Below are 23,889 nucleotides of genomic sequence, written 5' to 3' on the forward strand. Positions count from 1 at the left end.
CTCTGTTGCCACAGATATGTCCCTCTTGAGATTGTAGGCTTTCGGTTTAGCCAAGTCTCCATCCTTGCAAAATAATATTTACTCCTGAATTTCCTTCCACATATAACAATGACACTTTCTCTCTTCTTCTATCTGCAAAAGAAGCCAGAAGCATAAGAGAGATTTTTGGGGGAGACAGACAATGGCCTCGCATCTGAAGAAAAGCTGGAGAAATACTCAAGGGCATCCCAAGAGCATATCTCCTTCCCAAGTGAGCTGGCTGAGAGTGAGTATCCTTCCCCGTTATGTCAAGAGAACAGGCAGGGGAATAGCCATAGGGGGGTTTGGAGTAATTTCTGAACAACATTTGGGTTTGGTACAATGATGCAGCCCACTGAGAATGGAGGAGGGGAAACCTTCAGGGGGCTGAGATTTCAAAGGTCAAGATAACCTTCTGAGCTTAGCTGTGCTTCAGGGGAATTTCTTTTGGACTTGTTACTTGCCCTCTCAGGTGTTAATGGGCTCTCTCTTTACTCCAGCAGAAGGCTATCAGAGGAATAAGGAGGGTGAGAAATTTGATCTGCAGTTTCCAGATGGAATTGAAAATGAAGATTTGAAAGAAAAAGTCATTAATCAAGGTAGACATAAGAGAAAGAAAGGCAGCCGTATGATTGAGAAGGGCAACGGAAGACAATATAATGCATACTTTCCGAAGCAGAGGATCATGAAGGCAAGTTCATTCATTAGGTATGAAAATTTCTTCAGATACAGATCACAGATCCTTTCGTATCAAGGAAGACACAGAGGGGAGAAACCATTTGAATGCTCAGAGTGTGGAAAGAGATTTAGTGGAAAGGGCAGTCTTCAGCTGCATCTAAGAACCCACATAGAATGGAAACCTTTTGATTGCTCTAAGTGTGGAAAGAAATTTAGGCAAAGTAGCAGTCTTCAACAGCACCAAAGAACCCACACAGGGGAGAAACCTTTTGAATGCTCCCAGTGTGGAAAGAGATTCAGGCAGACTGGCAGTCTTCAAGAACATCAGAGAACCCACACAGGGGAGAAACCTTTTGAATGTTCAGAGTGTGGAAAGAGATTTAGTAGGAAAGCCAGTCTTCAACATCATCAAAGAACTCAAATGGGGGAGAAACCTTTTGAATGCTCAGACTGTGGAAAGAGATTCACTGGGAAGTGTAGTCTTCGTGTACATCAGAGAACTCACACAGGGGAGAAACCTTTTGAATGTTCAGAGTGTGGAAAGAGATTTAGTGGGAAGGGCAGTCTTCAGCAGCATCTAAGAACCCACACAGGGGAGAAGCCTTTTGAATGCTCAGTGTGTGGAACAAGATTTAGCCGTAGTGGGTACCTTCAGCAGCATCAGAGAACCCACACAGGAGAGAAACCTTTTGAATGCTCAGTGTGTGGAACAAGATTCAGTCGTCGTGGCATTCTTCAACAGCATCAGAGAACCCACACAGGGGAGAAACCTTTTGAATGCTCAGATTGTGGCAAGAAATATAGTTCCAGTTCCAATCTTCACCAGCATCTAAGAACCCATACAGGTGAGAAGCCTTTTGAATGTTCAGAGTGTGGAAAGAGATTCAGTCAGAGTGGCCACCTCGTACTGCATCAACGAATTCACACAGTGGACAAACTTTTTGAATGCTCAGAATGTGGAAAGAGATTGCGTGACAGTAGCAATTTTCTACGGCATCTAAGAACCCACACAGGGGAGAAACCTTTTGAATGCTCAGAGTGTGGAAAGAGATTTAGTGGGAAGGGAGGTCTTCAGCAGCATCAGAAAACCCACACAGGAGAGAAACCTTTTGAATGCTCAGTGTGTGGAACAAGATTCAGTCGTCGTGGCATTCTTCAACAGCATCAGAGAACCCACTCAGGGGAGAAACCTTTTGAATGCTCAGTGTGCAAAAAAAAATTCACTAGGAATGCCAGTCTTCAAGTGCACCAAAAAACTCACACAGTGGAAAAAACGTTTTAAGTGGTCAGATTGTGGGGACAGTTTCATTTAGCATGGAAATCTTCAGCGTCAGCTCATGTTGTACTTATCCTGGAGCAATCCATACAAGGGACGGACCTCATAAATACTCAGTGTGTGATAGGACCTTTATGCGCTGATCTATATGTCAAGTTCTTCAGTTAATCCATACAAATGTGAAACAGGTTCTGTAATGTTGTGGGCTCTCATTTGAAACCACAAATAATTTGTTTTTCTTTTGCTTTTTACAGATAACCTCTGTGTAAGTTTATGGCCAACCCTCAGTCAGAGCCAGGAGGCCATCCCTTGTAGGCCTGGAGCAAGCACTGAACAGCACAGGGGATGTCCCAATTCAGCCTCCTTTCTAGGAGTCCCTTCCCTCCCATGAAGAGTGTTAAAAACTCCCAGAAGGCTGCCACCTGCCAGCTTTTAAGATCACAACACGAAAAACGAAGGTTCACAATGGAAAATCAACAGAAAAACAAGTAACCTTTCCAAGGCAATATACTTGTGATAATGTATATATTGAATTCCAATACAATTTCTTTTACAATTTCTTTTATATACATGAAGAAGCAACCATAATTATTCTAGATAATTTCCATCATCAGTGGTTGAGTCCTCCAGTATCAGTTAGTTGTAACAAAAGTAGAAATTCAATATATACATTATTACATGTATATTGCCTTGGAAAGCTTTTAAGATCGTGCATTTTCTCTCCCTAGGGTAATAGGAAGCTACTGATACATGTTCATCTATTAAATCTATCATTATCTCTCAACATATAGGTCCCTCAGATCCTTATGCTGTCTGAGAGACAGACATTTCTAAGTTAACGGCCGTAATGGAAACAACTTTCTCAGGCATGCCGATAAAGATGTTATCTCTGTTTCTGAAAAACAATATTTGAAATATTTGTACCATTCATTTCCCCTCAGTGAGAACCCAGGGTGGATTACACTTTGACTTCCCCTTCCATATTTTATGGTCACAACGGGAACACTGTTGGTCAATAGAGATAAATGTAAAGTTCTTCATTTAGGTAGGAAAAATCATATGTATCACTATAGGATGGGCAAGACATGTCTTGGCTGTAGTATTTGTGAAAAGGATCTGGGGGTCTTAGTAGACCAGACACTGAACATGAGTCAGCAGGGTGTCTTGGTGGCTAAAAAGGCAAACAGGATTTTGGGCTGTATTAAAAGAATACTGTCCAGATCGCGGGAGGTGATGGTGCCGCTTTGCTCTGCTCTGGTTTGGCCTCACTTGGACCGTTTACGCACTGGGAACTTAACTGCCCCAGCTCCCATGCAGGAGCACAAATCAGGGGAGAATTTGCCAGGCCAAATGCTCCCCTGTGTGAGTGCAGGAAGAGGTGGGGCAATCTGCCACGACTAAAACTGCAGCCTGCAGCCAGGCATGAAACCTTCAGTGCATAAATGGTCTTGGAGTACTGTGTTCAGTTTTGGGCACGACAACAGAAGAAAGATGTAGATAAACTGGTGTGTGGCCAGAAGAGGGCTACAAAGACAGTGAGGGGTTTGGAGACCAAGACGACTGAGAGGGGATCTGATAGCCATCTCCAAATACTTGAGGGGCTGTTATATAGACGAGGGAGGAGAGCTGTTTTTTGTTGCCCCCTAAAGTCAGACCAGAACCAATGAGTTGAAATTAATTCAAACGAATTTTTGGCTAAACATCCGGAAGAAGTTCCTGACAGAGCGGTTCTTCAGTTGAATAGGCTTCTTCGGGAAGTGGTAGGTTCTTCTTCGGAAGTTTTATAGGAGAGGCTAGATGGCCACCTCACAAAAATGCTGGTTTTATGAACTGAGGCATATGGGGAGTGGGTGGGCAGGAAGGGATGTGCCAGCGTTTGTCTCTTGTGGCCCTTCCTCGCATACCCAGGGAATTGCTCATTGCCACTGTGGGACGGTAGCTGAATTTTAGATGTTGGGGGTAGGATCACTTGGGCATGAAATTGGGGTCACTGTGGGTGGGCAGGTAGTTACGAGGTCCTGCATTGTGCAGGAGGTTGGACTAGATGACCCTGGAGGTCCCGTCCAACTCTATGACAGTGAGGTAGGTTAGGTTGAGGGAGAAGGAGCCTGAGGAGAATTGTAGGAGGGGGAAAGGCTCCCGCCCAAGACACTGCCTGAAAATGCTGACTTTAAGTGCTTTAGGGGCGTTTTCTCCTCCCCTGGGAGTCACACCTAGAGGGGGAGCTGATGGCTCATCAAGAGTCAACTCTCTCCCTTGAATGGAGCCTGAAAGGGTAGAAATGGGCCGCTGAAGGCCTTCCTGGGCGGCAGATGAATAACCAGCAGCGAATTGTGCAATTCAAACTGATGTTCAAGGAACAGTCTGGAAGTTGGCAACCTCTAAGGGGGGGGGGATTATGGAGAACTGTGTCTCACCAGGTCCATCTCCCCCCACCCCTGCTGTAGGGTCACCGCAGCCAGGGCCAACGAGGATCTCTGCCCCCTTTGCAGCAAAGTAAGGGGGGGGTAAGAGCCTCTTGTGGTGCAGAGTGGTAAGGCAGCTGTCTGAAAGCTTTGCCCATGAGGCTGGGAGTTCAATCCCAGCAGCCGGCTCAACGTTGACTCAGCCTTCCATCCTTCAGAGGTCGGTAAAAGGAGCCCCCAGCTTGCTGCTGGGGGGTAAACGGTCATGACTGGGGAAGGCACTGGCAAACCACCCCGCATTGAGTCTGCCAAGAAAACGCTGGAGGGCGTCACCCCAAGGGTCAGACATGACTCAGTGCTTGCACAGGGGGGGAGACCTTTACCTTTAAGGGGGGGGGGTCAGAGCAGACCCACAGAGCAGCAGATCTTTTTAGATTCCTCTTTTGGAGACCCAGGAGCCCAGCTTCCTCCTCGCCCTGTCTGGGTGGCCACCCAAGGGTGCAACGCAGGGGGCCCACGAATCTCTCCTATGGGGCGCCCCAAGGTAGCTGCAACGTTGGGGTTGCCAGCTCCAGTTTGGGGGAAGCCCGGAGACGGGGGTGGGGGTGGGGGTGGAGCCTGGGCGAGGGGAGGGGCTCCGCGGGGGCGTGACGCCGGAGCAGCCCCTTTCTCCAGGGGAGCTGGAGGCCCATGTCCCGCCTGGAGGCTGGCATCCCTGCCCTGTGCCTTGACGGAGCTTCCCCCCCGTGGTCACATGACCAGGAGGCGGGACTGCAGCCCCAGTTCTCCCCCAGCCTCCCTGCAGGGGGGGTCTCCGCCGCAGTTCTCTGCTCTCCCTCGGGGCGTGGCCTGGGGGGGGTCCGGCGGGGGGGGCTGCTCTCCCCTCCCCAGGGCAGCCGAGGACGCCTTTCCCTTCGCCCTGCAGTCCGGAGGAGGGGAGAGGCCGGCAGAGGCTCCTCCGGGGATGCAGCAGCCCGGGACAGCCTGGCGGCCCGATCCAGGGAAGCTTTACTCGCAGGTAAGGCCGCGGAGGGAGGGAGGGAGGGAGGGAGGGAGGCGGGGCTCATGCCCACCCTGGTTTGCACGCGGTTGCCAACTCCCGGAGGAGACATGCCCGCAAATTTCGCGAGGTGGAGTCGCGGAAAGGCCTGGTTTGGGGACATCGGGGGTGGGGATCTCCGGTGGGAGCCTGCCCAGGGAGTCCTCCCTCCAAGGCAGCTGATCCCTCCTGGAGGGAGTTTGCAACTTCAGACCCCACCTGGAGGTTGGCAACCTTCTTAGGCACCAGGTTTGCCCCCCCCCCATTAGGCACGCAGAGTAGGGGGAGATAATCGGTGTCTTTGAGTACCTTTGGAAGTTGTCAAACTCTGAGCAGGGGTGGGGTTTAGGGGCACTGTGGCTCCCCACGTCCTTCCCTGTAACTCTAGGGCAGGATTCCATGAAACCCCGGGGTTTCTCAAGAGCCCTGGAAGGGGTTCCCGGATGGAGTCAGTTTATTTTATAAATATATAAATATTTATTGGTGACTATATACAGTGATGTTGATCAGCCCCCTCCCCTAATGGCCTATGATGGGGCTGTAGGGGGTGGGGAAGGGAGGGCCCCCCCCCCGGGTAGGCCTGTACCCAGCCATGCTTATTCTGCACCATCGTGGGATTTCTGGAAGCCTGAAGAATGTTTCAGGGGTTTCTCGGTGGGAAAAATGTGGAGAAAGGCTGCTCAAGGCGCACTGGAGCCAAGGACAGGGGTCTCCTTGGCAGCAAAGTGTGTCCTTGGTGGGGTGCGGGAGAGAAATGATTGGGTGTCTTTCAAAATCTCCCCTCTGGAGACCCAGAAGCAGAACTTTCTAGTAGCCTCAGAGTGCCCCCTGCCCTGCCCTGCCCTGCCCTGCCCTGCCCTGCCCTGCCCTGCCCTGCCCTGCCCTGCCCTGCCCTGCCCTGCCCTGCCCTGCCCTGCCCTGCCCTGCCCTGGGTGGCCAGGCTAGCCCCATAGTTTCAGCCGATGAGGGTGGTCCCTGGTCCCCAGGTGGATGGGAGACCACTGAGGAAGGCCAAGGGAGCTGCACCGAGGCAGGCAACGGCCACCCCCCTCTCTCAGTCTCTTGCGTTCAGTAGCTTGCATGGGGAGCCCAACGCAGCTGTAACTTTAGGGCTGCTGGAAGTCAGCTGCCATTCGGGGAGAACTTCAGGTCCCGCCTGGAGGTTGACAACCCTCTTAGGCACTTGGCATGTTTCTTTTCTTTTGGAGGGGGGGAGGTTTGATGACCAACTCTTTCAGTCCGAGACAAGAGAACTGTTCTGGTATTCCCATGATCCACTAAGCTCATGACTCGCTCGAAGAAGGAAATGAGGCAAAGAAGCCAAGTAAGGTGAAGGAGGGCAAGCTGCCCCTCAGCCTGGCCTACCTCAAAGGGTTGTTGGGAGGGCAGAATGGAGGCGACGAGACCAGCATACATCCCCCTAAGCCTTGGACAGCCTTTTCAAAGAACGAAATAGATAATGAAAACTCAGTTTCCAGGCCACAGCGTTCTCCTTGTGGCATCAGGGGAGTGGGAGGGATTGTGACGGGAGACCAGTGTCCGTTTTAGGATCAGCCTTTCCCATGCAGTTCCTTCTGGCAGACGGCCTCAGTGAGGACTGGCAGCTTGGGAAGTGCCAGCTTTGCCTTCCCAGGAATGTGCCTAAAGCGGACCGTTTCTTTAGGACGGAACAAGCACTTGAGGGAGGGGTTGTGTTTTTGCATCCTTGCATACAAGCAGTGCCCGTATTGAAAGGAGTGGCCCATGCTGGGAGATTTCTGATGTTTAACAGAATCTCTGTTGCTCAGTGCCTCTGCTTCTCTGTGCTTGTGTGTTTGAGACAGATTGCATGTCTTGATAAGTTTATGTTATTGTTAGTTGCGAAGTCGTGTCCAACCCATCGCGACCCCCTGGACAATGATCCTCCAGGCTTTCCTGTCCTCTACCATTCCCCAGAGTCCATTTAAGTTTGCACCGACTGCTTCAGTGTCTCCATCCAGCCACCTCATTCTCTGTCGTCCCCTTCTTCTTTTCTCAATAAGTTACAGTAGCACAAAGATGTGTGTTATGAACAAAGTTTACCTCAGTCAGAATGTACAAGGTTGGATCAGTGTAAGAAGTGCTCTTTGTGTTTGTTAATGGAATATACATAACAGTGTTGAACAGTTGCTCAAAGAAAGCTGAATGATTATTTGTATTTAAAAGAGCAACAGCCCAAGAATAAGCTGATTGCAATTGATGCAGCAACACTGACTCCAAACAAACCTTGCCCTCGCTTACTCGGTTGGGCATTCTCTGAAGTCTAAAGGCCACCACACAGATCTGTTCTCATATTCTGCAAGAATATTGTTTGTAATCAGGAATCCAGCCCCAAATTCAATGTTTACCTCAGGAGGTTTCCAACCCAGCCTCCTTTCTTGGAAGGCAGGCTCTGTCCTGCACACGGATAGTGTTAAAAACTCCCAGACCGGGGCTGTCTGGCCACACTGGAGGTCCTGCCTTTTCTCTCTTGGGGAGAGTTAATAATCCACATTTGCCTGTTCAAAATGAAACAGCAGCATCTAACACTGCCTAACCCCTTCCCTAATAGAATTTCAGTCCTTAAGTAAGAAGACAAGTTGGTTCCCAGGTCTTTGTTTGCATTTTCTAGGTCCTTATTTGCAAATCTTAAATTATTCTTGATATATTTGTGGTTGGATTTACAAATAGGGCATAAATAAAAAGCTAGGAAATGCGAATAGTGAACTGGAACCCAGCTTCAGCCTCCCTTTTCTGAAAGTTCAGCCCAGGAGTAACTCCAGAGCAGCTCCACTGAGGGTGGGGTGGAAGGCAGCCTGGCTGAAGCTGCACATGGAGAGGATATGGAAATATTTTTAAAATTTCTCTGCAGCACTGAAAGGGTTAAACCCACAGAGCCTTTTGCTAGAGAGGCCAAGCAAGGAGGGGTGGGGGGGAGGCTCCTTTCCTGCAAAGTGTGGGAGAAGGAGGGGGCTGCCTCTTACTGGGGAGGGGGAGATGCCAGGAAAGGCTCCGAAGATGCAGCAGGAGTCAGCCTGGCGGCCCAATCCAAGTAAGGTTTACTCACGGGTAAGGCGTTGGAGGGAGAAGCTGGGGGATCTTGGAAGGGAGGAAGGTGGGGCGCATTCCCTGTCCTGGTTTGCCTGGGGTTGGCATCTCCCAAACCGACATTCCTGCACCTCTGGGGAGGGGCATATTGGGAAATGCCTGATTTGGGGAGGGGGGCTTGGCATCAGGTGGGAAGCAGGCCTGAGAATCCTCCCTCCAAGGCAGCCATTTTCTCCGGGGGCTGCATGTCGGTCGGAATTTTTGGAGAGCTTCAGGCCCCAGCTGGAGGTTGGCAACCCTGTTAGGCACCAGCTTTGTCCCGCACTATGTAAGTGGAGCTGGGAGGGAAGGGGAATAATCAATATTTTTCAGGACAAGAAAAGGTGCATTCATCAAACTGTCATTCTGCACAACACAAACCGACAAACGGAGGCCTTTTTCCTTCCACGAAGGGGCTTGGGGGAATGGAAGTCCAGCCTGCCAGCCTGCCGGGGAATCAGCTGCAGCCCCAAAAGCCTTTCCACAGTGGGAGGGCCGGGGCTGCCAGCTGATGCATAAGGTCTGCCCAGCAGAGAGGAGCATTTTAAGAGAAATCTGTTGCCAAGGGGCAGAGAGCCCAGCAAGGCTACCCCGTGCCCACCGAGCACAGGAGATGACTCCCCTCTGACAGGCAGGGAGGGGCGGAGCATGATGATAGGGCCGCCTCCTCTGGGATCAGATCCAAGGCCGAGGCCCGGAGGACGAAATGGCCCAGGGGTGCACATCTTTGCCAGCACCTTCCCCATGAGGAAAGCCTGAAGAGTCTGGAACGTTTTTTTTTTTCCCAATTTAGAAAAGACTAAAGTATGGGGAGACATGATGGAGGTTTGTCAAGCTAGGGATTGGGTTGAGAGAGGTGTCAAAAGGAAATTTTATTCTCCCACAAAATACTAGAATTAGGGGGGCATCAAATGAAGCTGGTGGGCAGCACATTCAGGATGGACCAAATAATAGAATAATAGATTTGGAGGGAGCCTCATGGGTCATCTAGGACAGGGGTAGTCAACCTGTGGTCCTCCAGATGTTCATAGACTACACTTCCCATGAGCCCCTGCCAGCAAATGCTGGCAGGGGCTCATGGGAAGTGTAGTCCATGAACATCAGGAGGACCACAGGTTGACTACCCCTGATCTAGGACACCCTGTGAGGGAGGGGAGGCTGAGAGAGCCCTGAGATTACTGAAGAAGAGTTGGTTCTTATATGCTGCTTTTCTCTACCCGAAGGAGTCTCAAAGCAGCTTCCAGTCACCTTCCCTTTCCTCTCCCCACTACAGACACCCTGTGAGGGAGGTGAGGCTGAGAGAGCCCTGATATTAATGGAGAAGAAGAAGAGTTGGTTTTTAGATGCCACTTTTCTCCAGCTGAATGAGTGTCAAAGTGGCTTACAGTTGCCTTCCCTTTCCTCTCCCCACAACAGACAGCCTGTGAGGGAGGTGAGGCTGAGAGAGCTCTGATATTCCTGCTCAGTCAGAACATCTTTAACAGGGCTGTGGTGAGCCCAAGATGGCTGCATGTGGGGGAGCACGGAATCAAACCTGGCTCGCCAGATTAGAAATCCACACTCCTAACCACGACACTAAGTTGGGTATGGCCTGGATAGTGCCTGAATGACAGCTGATCTCCAGACTATGCTTATCAGTTTGTGTGCGGAAACCAGCTGAGGCTCCTCTTCTTCCCAGCAGCCCTCGGGTGGGCAAATCTCCTGTCAGGGTGAGCAACCATCTGCAGTCTTTCCAGGGCTGGACTGAGACTTGACCCCAAAACCGTCTGGACTCTGGGAAAGTGTGCTTCTCTCAGGGGGAGCTGGACTGTGGGGCCAGGAGGCAGCCGTGGGCCTGCTCTGGATGGAAGCCTTGTGGCATACGAGGGGTGCTGTTTGCCTGGGTTGGCTCCCCTTGGAAGGAGGAAGCCCTGGAGCCTTCTGAGGTCTCGGTGCTGTTGGCTTTCATGGCACACGTACTGGCAGAAACCAGAGCTCCACTGCCCCACCTCAAAGGTGCCTTTCCCTCCCAATCTCAGCTGCTCCTTCTTCCCATAGACAATTTTGTGCCCTTTCGCCTCAGCTGGGTTCTTGGTCAAAGATCTTGCCTGAGACCTCAGCCCCTTGGAAGGGATGGAAGAGCTTGGTGTAGCGGTTTAAAGCAGCGGCTTCTAATCTGGCGAGCTGGATTTGAGTCCCCGCTCCTCCACAAGCAGCCAGCTGGGTGACCTTGAACTAGTCACAGTCCTGATAGTGCCGGTCTCACAGAACAGTCCCGTCAGGGCTCTCTCAGCCCACCTCCCTCACTGGGTGTGGCTGTTGTGGGGAGAGGGAGAGATGGTGATTGTAAGCTGCTTTGAGACTCCTTTGGGCAGAGAAAAGCGGAGTATAAAAACCAACTATTTTTCTTCTGATATAACAGCGAACACCTTCCCTCTTTTCCTTTTGGGACTGACCCCTTGGACAGATGGAGCCAGACTGATGAGAGCCACATAGAGACAGTGAAATTTCCCAACGGAGACATATATGTAAAATATAATTTGCTATGTCGTATAGCAAAATGATATCACATCTGGACTACAGACCCCAAGGAGCACTTTTGCTCTGACCCTCCCCCCCCCCCGACAGTTCTCACTTGTCTCCTGAGCCTGTGGAGATTTGTGATGCTCAGGGGTGTCCTCCATTCTTTTAAATTTTCATTTGTTATTTATTTAATTTTTATGTATTTATTTATTCTGACACGTTGCTGTCTGTCTTTCTCTGTCCCCCCAGGGAGAGGCCTCTCGGCATAGCCAGGTGGGCGAAGGAGTCCTTCCGCAGCCGGAGGCGACCCAAGAGAAGGGGAAGGAGATGGAAGAAGGGGGCCCAGGAGGACCGGGAACGGGCAAGGCAGCAATCAAGGACCCCTGTCCCACCCAAGCTGGGAGTGGTGCTGAATATTGTGAAAGAGCTGTGCCAGAGATAGGTTATCAGGCAGTAGAGATTTCAGATGGCCAACGCTTCCACCAGTTCTGCTACTGTGAGGCTGCTGGGCCCCGAGAGGTTTGCAGCCGGCTCCACGGACTCTGCAGCCGCTGGCTGGAGCCAGAGAGGCACACCAAGCAGCAGATCCTGGACCGGGTGATCCTGGAGCAGTTCCTGGCCCTCCTGCCCCGGGAGATGCAGGGCTGGGTGAGAGGATGCGGGCCAGAGAGCAGCTCCCAGGCGGTGGCCCTGGCCGAAGGCTTCCTCCTGAGCCAGGCGGAGGAGAAGAGGCAGGCAGAGCAGGTGAGGGGGTTTCCCTCCAGGTATGTCCAATTCAGGCAATCAGCCCTTATCCTAAAGTTAATAATCTGAATGAGAAATTATACAGCCTTCTTCAGCAGCCTCCTCTACTAGTGAATGTCTTATTCCTCCTGATAAGTCACCAGGGATGCTGTCAGAAGGGTGCAGGGTCTGGGAGTGGGGCAGGACCGATTCTTGGTCCCTTTTTCATTCCATCTCTCCCCCCCCCCCACCCGCCAGCTGCTGTTTCAGGTGTGGGCCCCATCCGTGAAGACAGAAGCCGCATCCCCTGAGGCTGAAGGAGCTTCCTTGGAGCAAGAGCAGAAGGTGCAGGGCCAGCACGATGCCCAAGAGGCCCTCTCTGGTGGTAAGGACTCGTCATACAGTTGGGGCATCCAGTGAATTTGATGGGGAGAATATTCAGATTACACAAATGTCTAAAAACTCCCTCGCGCAACACAGACTTAATGTGCAGCACGGAGTGTCGCTAACTGTGGTTCCGCCCAGTACTTAAGATAGTCACCTCTCTCCATCCTTCCACCAGAGGAGCTGAAGGCGGCTTGAAAAAGAAAAGGTCTACAAACCCGGGCAGAGCTCTCCAGCCCAGTGAATCGAGGGGGCCTCCACCTTCTGGGTCAGCAGAACTTTGGGGCCAAGAATCACGGGACGGGTTGATTTCTGTGCCCGGGTGTGTCTGGCAGGATGCCGTGGGAAACAGGATGCTGGACTATGGATCGCAGGCCGTGGTGTGGCTCCCCAGGGGATATGAGGAGGGGCTTCAAGTGGGGCTTGGGGCAGATGTGATGTCATCTTGATGTTGGGTCTGGCTGGAAATTCTGGCCCTCGTGCCTGAGAAATTCTGCTGTGACGTTAGCATGACACTAGATGCTCTGAACACTCATTGATCGTACCCTCAAGTTTTTTCTAGGCGTGCTCCAGTTATGGAGAGCCAGGTTGGTGTAGTGGTTAGGAGTGCAGACTTCTAATCTGGCATGCCGGGTTCGATTTGCCACGGCACTGATAAAGCTGTTCTGACCGAGCAGTTCTCTCAGGGCTTCCTCAGCCTCACCCACCTCACAGGGTGTCTGTTGTGAGGAGAGGAAGGGAAGGTGACTGTAAGCCACTGAGACTCCTTCGGGTAGAGAAAAGTGGTATATAAGAACCAACTCTTCTTCTTCTTCCTCCTCCTCCAAATTGTCATGTAATGTCCTTTCCATCACCCTCTCCAGAGTTCACAGGGAGCCTTTCAAGTCTCACAGAACCCTGAAATATGTTGGCAGCGTTGGCTCAGGGGTGCTTCTCTAGTGCCTCTCACAGAATTCATTAAGAAGGGTGGAGTGGGTGCGGGGCCAGCTTTCAGACTCCTGGGAAGGGGGTTTGTGAAGCAGGAACTCAGGATAAACACCCTTCCCTCTTCCTTTGTCTCACTAACAGGAGGGGAAGAGATGCTGTTGACCCCCCATCTCTTTGGAGGTGTGGAAATGGCTGCCTTACCTCCAGTCCAGGTAAGGGGCATTAGCAGGGGCCTGCCTGGATCCTCTTTCTTTTCTCAAGGGGACTTTTGCTGCTGTGGTTTCCAGTGCGTGTCTGGGCAAGAGACCCCCTCAATGCCACCCCCTTTACCCATCCCAACCCATGCAGCCTGTCCGCCCTCAGATGACTCCCTGCCAGAGTGCCATCTCTGCCTGGCATGATCTCTGATGAAGGTACCGTTTTTTTCCTTTCAGTGTCCCTTTTCATTCGAGGAGGTGGCCGTCCGTTTCACTGAGGCCGAGTGGGCCCTGCTGGATCCGGGCCAAAGAGCTCTCTGTGAGGAAGTCATGCTGGAGAACCACGAGAATTTAGCCTTTCTGGGTAAGGATCTTTCCTAGGTGCAAATTGTTGCCTTTAGGATGACCTTGAATCAAAACCTTGAATAGCAAAACACATTTTTGCCACCTGTCCCACTCCTTGCTCAAGGACGACTGAGGTCAGTGTTGTGGCTAGAGAAGGTCTCCTGACCTGAGGCAAAGGAGGCGTGAGGGGCCCTCAGAAAGACTCTGGAAAGGGCTAGATCCTCATTTCTCCGTTGCCCACCTTTACCTCACACCCTTCCCCCTGGATGGGATTTCAAGCATCTGCTCTGCCTGGGATCTGGAAATGATCCTGTCAGTAACCCAAGTATCGGTCTTCCGGGGTCACTAGTCTTTATACCTGAGTAGCTTTGGACTACTTCTTGTACGTGGACGGCTCTCTGTTCGATGGGTTCCCAAGAAAAATCGACCTTTTAAAAATAAAAGGTAAAGGTAAAGGTCTTTATACCTGAGTAGCTTTGGACTACTTCTTGTACGTGGACGGCTCTCTGTTCGATGGGTTCCCAAGAAAAATCGACCTTTTAAAAATAAAAGGTAAAGGTAAAGGTCTTTATACCTGAGTAGCTTTGGACTACTTCTTGTACGTGGACGGCTCTCTGTTCGATGGGTTCCCAAGAAAAATCGACCTTTTAAAAATAAAAGGTAAAGGTAAAGGTCTCCCCTGTGCAAGCACTGGGTCATGTCTGACCCTTGGGGTGACGCCCTCTAGCGTTTTCATGGCAGACTCAGTACGGGTGGTTTGCCATTCCCTTCCCCAGTCATGACCGTTTACCCCCCCCCCCCCAGCAAGCTGGGTGCTCATTTGACCGACCTGGGAAGGATGGAAGGCTGAGTCAACCTTGAGCCGGCCTCTAGGATTGAACTCCCAGCCTCATGGGCAGAGCCTTCAGACTGCACGTCTGCTGCCTTACCACCCTGCGCCACAAGAGGCTCTTGTGAAGGATTTAAAACCAAGACATTACTGTTCCTATAGCTCAGCAACAGAAGAAGAAGAAAATATAACTGTTCTATCTAATACATGAGACACCTGGTATTAGAGGGCATCTCTTGTTGCAGCACACGTATTCTAGCTGCAGCCTAAATGACTCTGCATAAGAATATTCATTGTGAGGATGCAAGAAATTATCAAGTCGTACTAGCATGGCATGAGCATAAAATTAGCAAGACTTCTTTTGGGGGGGAGCGGGTCAATATGACCATACCATATATAATCATATCACCCCATAAATAATTAACAAATTAAAACTATATATATATATTAGAAATGATTAAGTCCCACCCATTCAGGAAACCCTTCTTGGGTTGAGAAACTGCAGGGTTTCACAAAACCCTGGTTGAGAAAACCTGCTCTAGCACAACGGTTGCTGGGAGTCAGGTCAATCTCCCCAAAATGCTGTCAAGATCCAGGGTAAGCCTAGCTGAACCCTCACTGACAAATCCTATTGCACCATGGATGAATCCAGGCCCTGAACAGACCCTCCAGGGGACTTTATGGTCAGACCTGGCTTTCTGCATGCTGCAGCTAAGCCTGGTTGTAACATAACCAACTACCCCATTCTGGGTTCTGGCCTTGAAAGAGCTGAGGAAGATGGCTGCAGGGAGACTCAGGTTGCAAACACCAGCATGTTGGTTGAGGCCACTTCATAATCCCATTGAGAGGAACTGGGGTGCTTTGCCTCACAGATGTGTCCCCCGTGGGATTGTGGGCTTTGAGCTTGACCAAGTTTCCATCCTTGCAAAAGAATATTTTCTCTGGAATGTCTTTCCTTGCCCATAGAAGAATGATTACTTTCTTTCTCTCTCTCTCTGTGAAAGAAGCCAGAAGTATGAGAGAGACTGTGGCGGAGACAGACAATGGCCTGGCATCCGAAGAAAGGCTGGAGAGTTTCTCAAGAGGATCCCAAGAACACATTTCCTTCCCAGATGTGCTGGCTGAGAGTGAGTCGCCGTCATGGTTAGGTCTGGGGTACGGGCAAGAATTAACCGTGGGGGATTTTGGTTTCATTACTGGTCGATTCATGCAGCCTGCTGGGAAAGGAGGAGGGAGCCTTCTCAGAGCTGGGATTGGGAGGGACAGGAGGTCCTTCTGAGCAAGAGGTCTCAAGGCGATGCAGCCACATAGTTTCCCTTTCAGCCCTACCTGCCCTCCTAGGTGTTAATGGGCTCTCTCTTTATTCCAGGGGAAGATGACCAGAGGAATGAGGAGGGCGAGAAATTTGATCAGCCGTTTCCAGACCAAGTTAAAACTGAAGACCTGAAAGAAAAGGTTATAAATCAAAGTATACGTAAGATGAATAAAGGCAGCCATATGATTGAGAAGAGAGATGGAAGACAATATAATGCACAGTTTACAGTGCAGAGGCTAATGAAGGCAAGTACATCCATTCAGTATGAAAATTACTTCAGATACAGATCAAAGCTCCTCCTGTACCAAGGAATACACAGAGGGGAGAAACCATTTGAATGCACAGAGTGTGGAAAGAGATTTAGTAGGAGTGGCAAATTTCAACAGCATCAAGAAACCCACAAAGAGGATAAACCCTTTGAGTGCTTATTGTGTGGAAAGAAATTCAGTTCAAATGGGAGACTTCGACGGCACCAAAGAACCCACACAGGGGAGAAACCTTTTGAATGCTCAGAGTGTGGGAAAAGATTCAGTGAGAGCGGCAGTCTTCAAAAGCATCAGAGAACCCACACAGGGGAGAAACCTTTTGAATGCTCTGACTGTGGAAAGAGATTCAGGCAGAGTGGCAGTCTTCTACAACACCAGAGAACCCACAGTGGGGAGAAACCTTTTGAATGTTTGGAGTGTGGAAAGAAATTCAGTAGGAGTGACTATCTTCAAGAACATCAAAGAATCCACACAGGGGAGAACCCTTTTGAATGCTTAGAGTGTGGAAAGGGATTCAGTCGGAGTGGCCATCTCCAGTTACATCAAAGAACCCACACAGGGGAGAAACCATTTGAATGTTCTGAGTGTGGAAAGAAATTTAGTGGGAAAGGCAGTCTTCAAGTACATCAAAGAACCCACACAGAGGGGAAACCTTTTGAATGCTCTGAGTGTGGAAAAAGATTCAGGCAGAGTGGCAGTCTTCAACAACACCAAAGAAGCCACACAGGAGAGAAACCTTCTGACTACTCAGAATTTGGAAATAAATTAAGTAGGAGCAAAATTCTTGAAGAACATGAAAGAATCAATACAGTAATAAACCGTTTTGAATGCTCAGAGTGTGGAAAGACATTCAATCAGAGTAGCCATCTTCAACAGCATCAGAGAACCCACACAGGGGAGAAGCCTTTTGAATGCTTAGACTGTGGAAAGAAATTCAGTAGGAGTGACAGTCTTCAGGGACATCAGAGAACTCACACCGGGGAGAAACCTTTTGAATGTTTACAGTGTGGAAAGAGATTCATTCAGAGGGGCCATCTTCAACAGCATCAAAGAATCCACACAGGGGAGAAACCTTTTGAATGCACTGTGTGTGGAAGAAGATTTAGTAGGAAGGGCAGTCTTCAAGGTCATCAAATGACTCACACAGGGGAGAAACCTTTTGAATGCTCGGAGTGTGGAAAAACATTCAGTGTGAAGTGCAGTCTTCAAGTACATCAAAGAACACATACAGGGGAGAAACTTTTTGGATGCTCAGAGTGTGGAAAGAGATTCAGCGGGAAGTGCAATCTTCAAGTGCATCAAAGAACACATACAGGGGAGAAACCTTTTGAATGCTTGGAGTGTGAAAAGAGATTCATTTTTAGTGACCATCTTCAGCTGCATCAAAGAATCCACACAGGGGAGAAACCATTTGAATGTTCAGAGTGTGGAAAGAGATTTAGTGGGAAGGGCAGTCTTCAGCAGCATCAGAGAATTCACACAGGAGAGAAACCTTTTGAGTGCTTAGAGTGTGGAACGAGATTCAGTCGGCGTGGCACTCTTCAACAGCATCAGAGAACCCACACTGGGGAGAAACCTTTTGAATGCACAATGTGTGGAACAAGATTCACTAGGTATGCCAGTCTTCAAGTGCACCAAATAACTCACACAGGGGAGAAACCTTTTGAATGTTCACATTGTGGAAAGAAATTCAGTCAGAGTGGCACTCTTCTACAGCATAAGAGAACTCACACAGGGGAGAAACCTTTTGAATGCTCAGTGTGTGGAATGAGATTCAGTAGGAAAACCCGCCTTCACGTGCACCAATTAACTCACACAGGGGAGAAACCTTTTGAATGCTCACAGTGTGATAAGAAATTCAGTCAGAGTGGCACTCTTCAGCAGCATAAGAGAACCCACACAGGGGAGAAACCTTTTGTATGCTCAGTTTGTGGAATGAAATTCAGTAGGAAAACCCGCCTTCAGCTGCACCAAATAACTCACACAGGGGAGAAACCTTTTGAGTGGTCAGAGTGTGTGGAAAGTTTCACTTAGCATGGAAATATTCAGCATCAGCTCATGTTGTACTTATCCTGGAGGAGTCCATACAAGGGAGGAACCTCATAAATACTCAGTGTGTGATATGACCTTGATGCACTGATCTGATTGTCAAGTTCTTCAGTGAATTGAAACATTCCTGTAGCTGGTTCTGATGAGGGCCTTCTTCAAATCCACACATGTTGGCAGTTCAGATGGCTCAGAGAGTAGCTACACAAAGAGGGGCCTTTTTAGTGGTTGCCTTCCTCTGTGAAACTCATTACTTTGGTTCTCTGCCAAACTAACACTTTCTGAAATGCTGAAAACCGGCTGAACACTTGCCTTTCTCCAATCCTTTGACGAAATGGACAAGTTGAGGGTAGCACATATCCAGAGCCTGTCTGCTACTGGTGTCAGCATAGTGTGACCAGCTGGAATCCTTAATTCACAAAAATGTTTAACTGACAGGCAGTTCTAGAGACCTAGATTTGAACCCTAATCCTTTCCCAGTCCAGCCAGCTGTGGGCTTTTTGGTGTGTCACCATTTTGAAGCCCAGGGAATTCTGGTAGTAGGATTAATTTGGTTGGAAAGGCAAAGGTCGTGTGCTTCAGTCAAACACCTCAGTAAGTTCTAAGGGTGCAGGCCCCCCAGCAACATTCAGTATTGTGTAAATGGACTGGTATCACTGGATTTAGAATCATAGAGTTGGAAAGGGCCAAACAGGCTGCCTAGTTCAACCTAGTGCAGAATCAGCCTAAAGCTCCTGTCTAGCTACTGGTTAAAGACGCCTACTCAGCCTAACTTCCTTAGGCTACCTATTCCACTGCTGAACTACTCTGACTGAACATTTTTTCCTAATATCTAGACAGCACTGTTCTACATGTGGTTTAAAGCCATTACTGCAGGCCCTATCCTCTGCTGCCAACAGGAACTGTTCCCTGCCGTCCTCCAATCACCACCTTCCAAATACTTAAGAAGAGCCATCCTGTCCCCTCTCAATCTCCTCCGCGCTGAACATTCCGAAGTTTCTCAGCCTTTCCACACAGGGCTTGGTCTCCAGGCACTGGATCATCCTTGTCACTCTCCACTACACCCTCTCCATTTTGTCCACATCGTTTTTGAAGTGAGGCCTCCAGAACTGCGCACAGGACTCCAGGTGGGGTTTGACTAATGCAGTATACAGCATGACTACGATAACGTGCAATTTGAATGTAATGCCTCTGTTAATACAGACAGACCAAAACTGCATTCACCTCCTTTGCCAACACATCCAGAATGTCTACTCTCTCTCTCTCTCTCTCTCTCTCTCTCTCTCTCTCTCTCTCTCTTTTTGCTTACAGTCCACAAGTACCCCTAAGATCTCGTTCACGCACATTGCCAGCCAGAAGTGTCTCTCTCTCACCCAGTAGGCATGCTTCTAATTTTTGTGACTCAGATGTAGAACTCTTGCACTTCTTTTTGAATTGCATCTCTTTCTACTGTTGCTTCTTGTCTTGATAAGTTAATATTTAGCAGGACGAGGCCTCCCTTTTCTTGTCTTGTAACACCTTAAATCTTATCCTTGACATATTCCCATTCATAGAAATGTACCGGACGTCTGTTACAGAGGTGATGTTGCATGCCTGTCCCTGTTGCAGCCGAGTCACGGAGCACCCTCTGCCTGACATTTTGGTCGTCACTTTGTTAGTTGTTTGTGGGCCACGCTTGATGGAGCCAGGTGGTCTGTTGGTGCCAAGGCCGACTGCCCCTTTTGTGCTAGTGGCAACCCTTTGTAGGGCCCTGGCAAAGCCGGAGCTTGGGCTGCCCTTCTTGCCTCACTGTGCTGCCCAAAGCCTTGAAGGAACAGCTGAGGCAGGCACCCACGCTAGGCCAGCGACAGAAGGGAGGTAGCGAGGTGCACAAGGGGAGCTGGACTGTGGTCGCAAGAGAGCGGGATCCGGGCTGTGTGGGGAGGCCAACCGCAATGGAATTGTGCAGCACCGCAAGCCCTCCGTGCAGGGCAGCTCCTTCCCCAAATGGAGGAGCACGCAAACAGTCTAGGTCTGGGGAACCCCAGTCTTGCTCGATGGGCAAAGGAACTTTTACTGTGCCTCTGTTAGGGATTGCGCTGCAGTGACGTCAACCAGCACCAAACTGCTATTAGTCCCGCTCTGCTCTTGTGGGTGAGAGCAAGGCAACACATCTCGTTGGCTGTGCTCAGCTTCCGATCCCTGCCCCTTGATCTGATGTCATGTTGGCCAGGAGACATGATGGTATTTCCCTGCAGGTATTTCCCTGCATTGTGTCAGAGTCAGTCCGGGATGAAGAATGCGGATGCTGCAGGTGGCCATGCCCAGCGGAGGTGGAGCTGCCATGCCCGTTCCTGCCTTCCTGGCCAAGCTCTGGTGGCTCATGGAAGATCCTAGGAACGACAACATGATCTGCTGGAGCCAGGTGCGGGGTCTAGCAGCTGCATGCACAGAGACAGCCACACACCTCTTTGTTTCTTCGGCTACACTGCAGGCAGGCTTCCCTTGCACAGCAGTAAGAGTTTTTATGTATAGTGGAAGAAGGGCCTCCCAAGCCAGTGTCTCGTGCAGAGATGCAACAGGCAACCTCTTAGGAAGGCAGGTGGTTTTGTTGCATTACTAGTGATGGAGAAGCCTGCTGGGATGATGATGCTGAGTTCACAGAATCAGTAGACTGGCCAGCCCTGTCCCTGAGGGAGTTGATTGCAAAGAGACATGGCTGAGTGGGGACTCCTGCAGTGACATAGCAGGCACCCTCCATAGGGTACCCTAGCTTTCACATACATCTTCCACGACAATTCTATTCTTGCAACACAGTTTATTAAATTATTTCCCATGATTTTATGATTTTCACTTCAATATAGATTGCTAACACCTGAAATTTAAAAATTGGACAATATATTTACTTTAACTGTGAATATTCATCTTTGCCAAGGAATTCTTAATTTTTCCCAATGCTGTATGTCTTCAATTATCTGTATCCAAGTCTTCTAATAATTTTATTTATATAACATCACTTAAATCCATTACATTTATTCCCAAATATTTAATTTTTGTTGTTTTACACATCCTGTGAGTTTACTCCATTCCACATTTCATAGATTTATAGGGGTTAGTAATCAAAATAACCACATAATCTGCATCTCAGTTTATTTTTTCCCTTAATTCCAATAATACTTGTGTATTTTTTTTTTCATGGCCAGTATTTACAAAATTGAAACAAACAATAAAGGTGAAATTGGGTATCTTTCCCAAGCTTCTTTTCCAATTTCCAATTTGTTATTTATTAAAATTCTCACATATTGTCTTGTATATATAATTTGTACCCATGTAAAAAAAAATTATCTCCACAATGTAAGTTTTTTAAAACTTCTATCAGAAATTTTTCAGCATCCAAAAACAGAAAAGCAGTCTTTTCACCTTTTTTTCTTTGAGTATTCAATAGTATTTAGTATATATCTGATATTATCTATCATGTATCTTGGGGGACAAAACTCGTTTGATCTTCATTTATCACCTCTGGGATATATCTTTTTAGTCTTTCAGCTCTTATTGTAAACATTTTTTGTAATTCAGATTTAAAATTATAAGTCTAGATGACAACATTACCTTCTCTGTGATTCAAAGTAATACTCATGTCTTACGAAGCTTGTGTCTCTTGAATTTCATTAATGATTTCATACAAGGGTCGAGTTAAAATTCCTTCAAAAGATTTTTAATAAATCAGAGTTAAGCCATCTGGACCAGAAGCTTTATGTCTTTTAAGTTTTCCCCCCAATAAAACAATGTATTTCTTGTGTTGTTGTTTTCTAATTTAAAAATTTTCTGTGTTCAGGGAAGAAGTCTATAATTAATGTCTCTTTTATTTAGTTTGGGAGGCCATCATTTGTAGAATCTGCCTTATATAGTTATTTTTAAAAGTTCTTTGACCACCTCTGATTCCAGGTATTCTTTTTTTTTTCTTTCCTTTTCTTAAACAATATGCCAGGTATCTGCCACATGTATTTGCATTTTTCAAATATCTTTGTTTTAGTTTAATTGTTTTTGATATCTTCCTCTTCTTAATCTAATTGTCTCATTAGTTTTCTCGATTTTCTTCAGGTTTTTTTTTTTCTATCCTATGACTTTTTGTTTTTGTTCTGCTCTTTGTCACTGGAAAAAAAATTGGGGTACTTTTTAGCTACAATTCCTGTAATATAGACTTTGCTGGTTTCTCAAATTGTCACGGCTGTAAGGTTGTTTGTATTCTTAATGGCAAAAAAGATCTGTCAGAACATGTTTACATCATAAATGTAGTGCATGTCTTGTGAAAGTAATGTTTCTTTAATCATCTTTCTTTCTTATATTCTCCTTCTAGAAAGATCTCTGTTGGGTTGTGATCTGCTAGTATTCTTGGTAAAATTTCTTCTTAAATTTTGAAATGAGAATTTGTGTAGCCCAGCCCATATCACTTCTTGAATATGTCTGGTGTCTATGTGAATAAAAAGTATGGTCCCTTTCTTTTGGATGGTATAATCTCCGTCTTCTGAGTCTAGTATTTTCATATATTTTAAAACATTTTTGACAGTTTTCCACCCGTATTTTTAGACCTGTCTTTTTTGATATTGATACAACATTATTGTCTACCAATATTAACACTTCACTTTGATAAAAATCTATAATATCTTGAAAAAGCTATTCATAAAACATAATCTGGCCATCATTTGGAAGTTAAATGGTTGTTAAGATTTGTCATTCCTGTAATTTAAATTTGTAAAAATAGATATTTTCTCTTCAGATCTTTTAATTATTCTATTACTTCCACATTTGGAATTTTTACTTATATAGCCAATCCTTTTTTGTTGTTGTTAGCAGATGTCAAACAAACAAACAAACCCAGTACTCAAATATTTAGAGTTTAATACTTTTTCATGTTCCTGTTTGATGTCAGTGTCTTGTAGACACACAATGTCCAATTCTTTTTTCTTTAACTGATTATAAACTGTTGATCTTTCAGTTGGTGAGTTCAATCCATTCAAGTTAATTGCTATTTTTTTTAAGTCCATCTTTTTTTGTATTTATTTTTCTCTCCATCTCTTCATTTTGATATTACTCCTTATAATGTGGTGGTTTTGATTGTTTGATCTTATGAGCTGTCATAGAATCATAGAATCATAGAGTTGGAAGGGGTCATACAGGCCATCTAGTCCAACCCCCTGCTCAACGCAGGATTAGCCCTAAGCCCTGTAAAATTCTTTGTCCTTTTCCTGTTCAGATCTGACTTTGGCTCTGAACCTGAGCTTTTCTTATCTGACTTTATTTCACACTGAGGGACAAAGGACCTTGAACAATTCTCCTGTGCTGCTTTTTCCTTCACAATGACCTTGTGAAATATGCTAGCCTGAAAGGACGTGACTTGCCCGGGTTCACTCAGTGAGCTTCCATAGCAATTCAGCCTGTGTCTCGGACACCCTCCTGTAAAACCTGAACCAATACAGGCCACTGACTTCCATATGGTTGAGCGGGATCCAGCGCAAGTCAGGGGCTATCAAGTTGCCCAATGGTTGATGCCAAGCCTACCGTGGCCAACCTCCAGAGGGGAGCTGGAGAGCTCCCAGAATTACCATGATCTCCAGGTGACACAGAGCAGTTCCCCTAGAGCAGGGGTTGTCGACCCCTGGTCTGCGGCCCGGTACCGGGCCGCGAAGGCCCTGGTACTGGGCTGCTGGCAGCCGCGCCTGCCTCTCCGCCCCCGCAGCGAGAAGTTCACCAGGTCCCGAGTGAAGCGGCCCGGCTAGTTTCTTGCTGCGAGAGGGGGGGAAGAGGCAGGTGCAGCTTCCGGCACGCCAGCAGACACAAATGGGCATGTGTGGAGCTGCCGTGCATCATGATAGCGC

General features: G+C 48.1%; 1 protein-coding gene across 2 annotated transcripts; it reads left to right on the forward strand.

The window, feature by feature from the left end:
• The first annotated feature begins 236 nt into the window (after positions 1-236).
• On the forward strand, positions 237-23,164 carry LOC143833886 (uncharacterized). Of its 2 annotated transcripts, XM_077330124.1 has the most exons (7): positions 5,043-5,395; positions 11,252-11,746; positions 11,984-12,110; positions 13,178-13,248; positions 13,471-13,597; positions 15,412-15,534; positions 15,777-23,164. In XM_077330124.1, exons 1-7 carry the CDS (start codon positions 5,132-5,134, stop codon positions 18,020-18,022), a joined length of 3,453 nt encoding a protein of 1,150 aa, XP_077186239.1. In that variant the 5' UTR covers positions 5,043-5,131; the 3' UTR covers positions 18,023-23,164. The 2 variants fall into 2 exon arrangements, with proteins under 2 accessions (XP_077186240.1, XP_077186239.1); XM_077330125.1 differs by lacking the exons at positions 5,043-5,395; positions 11,252-11,746; positions 11,984-12,110; ... (1 more) ...; positions 13,471-13,597; positions 15,412-15,534 and adding exons at positions 237-265; positions 522-1,751; positions 3,018-3,033 and having other exon boundaries at positions 16,183-23,163.
• Positions 23,165-23,889: the final 725 nt, after the last annotated feature.

Source organism: Paroedura picta, chromosome 3, assembly GCF_049243985.1.
Source record: "Paroedura picta isolate Pp20150507F chromosome 3, Ppicta_v3.0, whole genome shotgun sequence".
Lineage (NCBI taxonomy): Eukaryota > Metazoa > Chordata > Lepidosauria > Squamata > Gekkonidae > Paroedura > Paroedura picta.

What these genes read in the sequence shown, in the direction of transcription:
- LOC143833886 (XM_077330124.1), top strand. Translation starts at nt 5,132, where the DNA reads ATGACCAGGAGGCGGGACTGCAGCCCCAGTTCTCCCCCAGCCTCCCTG. An exon ending in CAGGGAAGCTTTACTCGCAG is followed by an intron (nt 5,396 to 11,251) that starts GTAAGGCCGCGG and finishes CTGTCCCCCCAG; the next exon opens with GGAGAGGCCTCTCGGCATAG. An exon ending in CTGCCTTACCTCCAGTCCAG is followed by an intron (nt 13,249 to 13,470) that starts GTAAGGGGCATT and finishes TTTTCCTTTCAG; the next exon opens with TGTCCCTTTTCATTCGAGGA.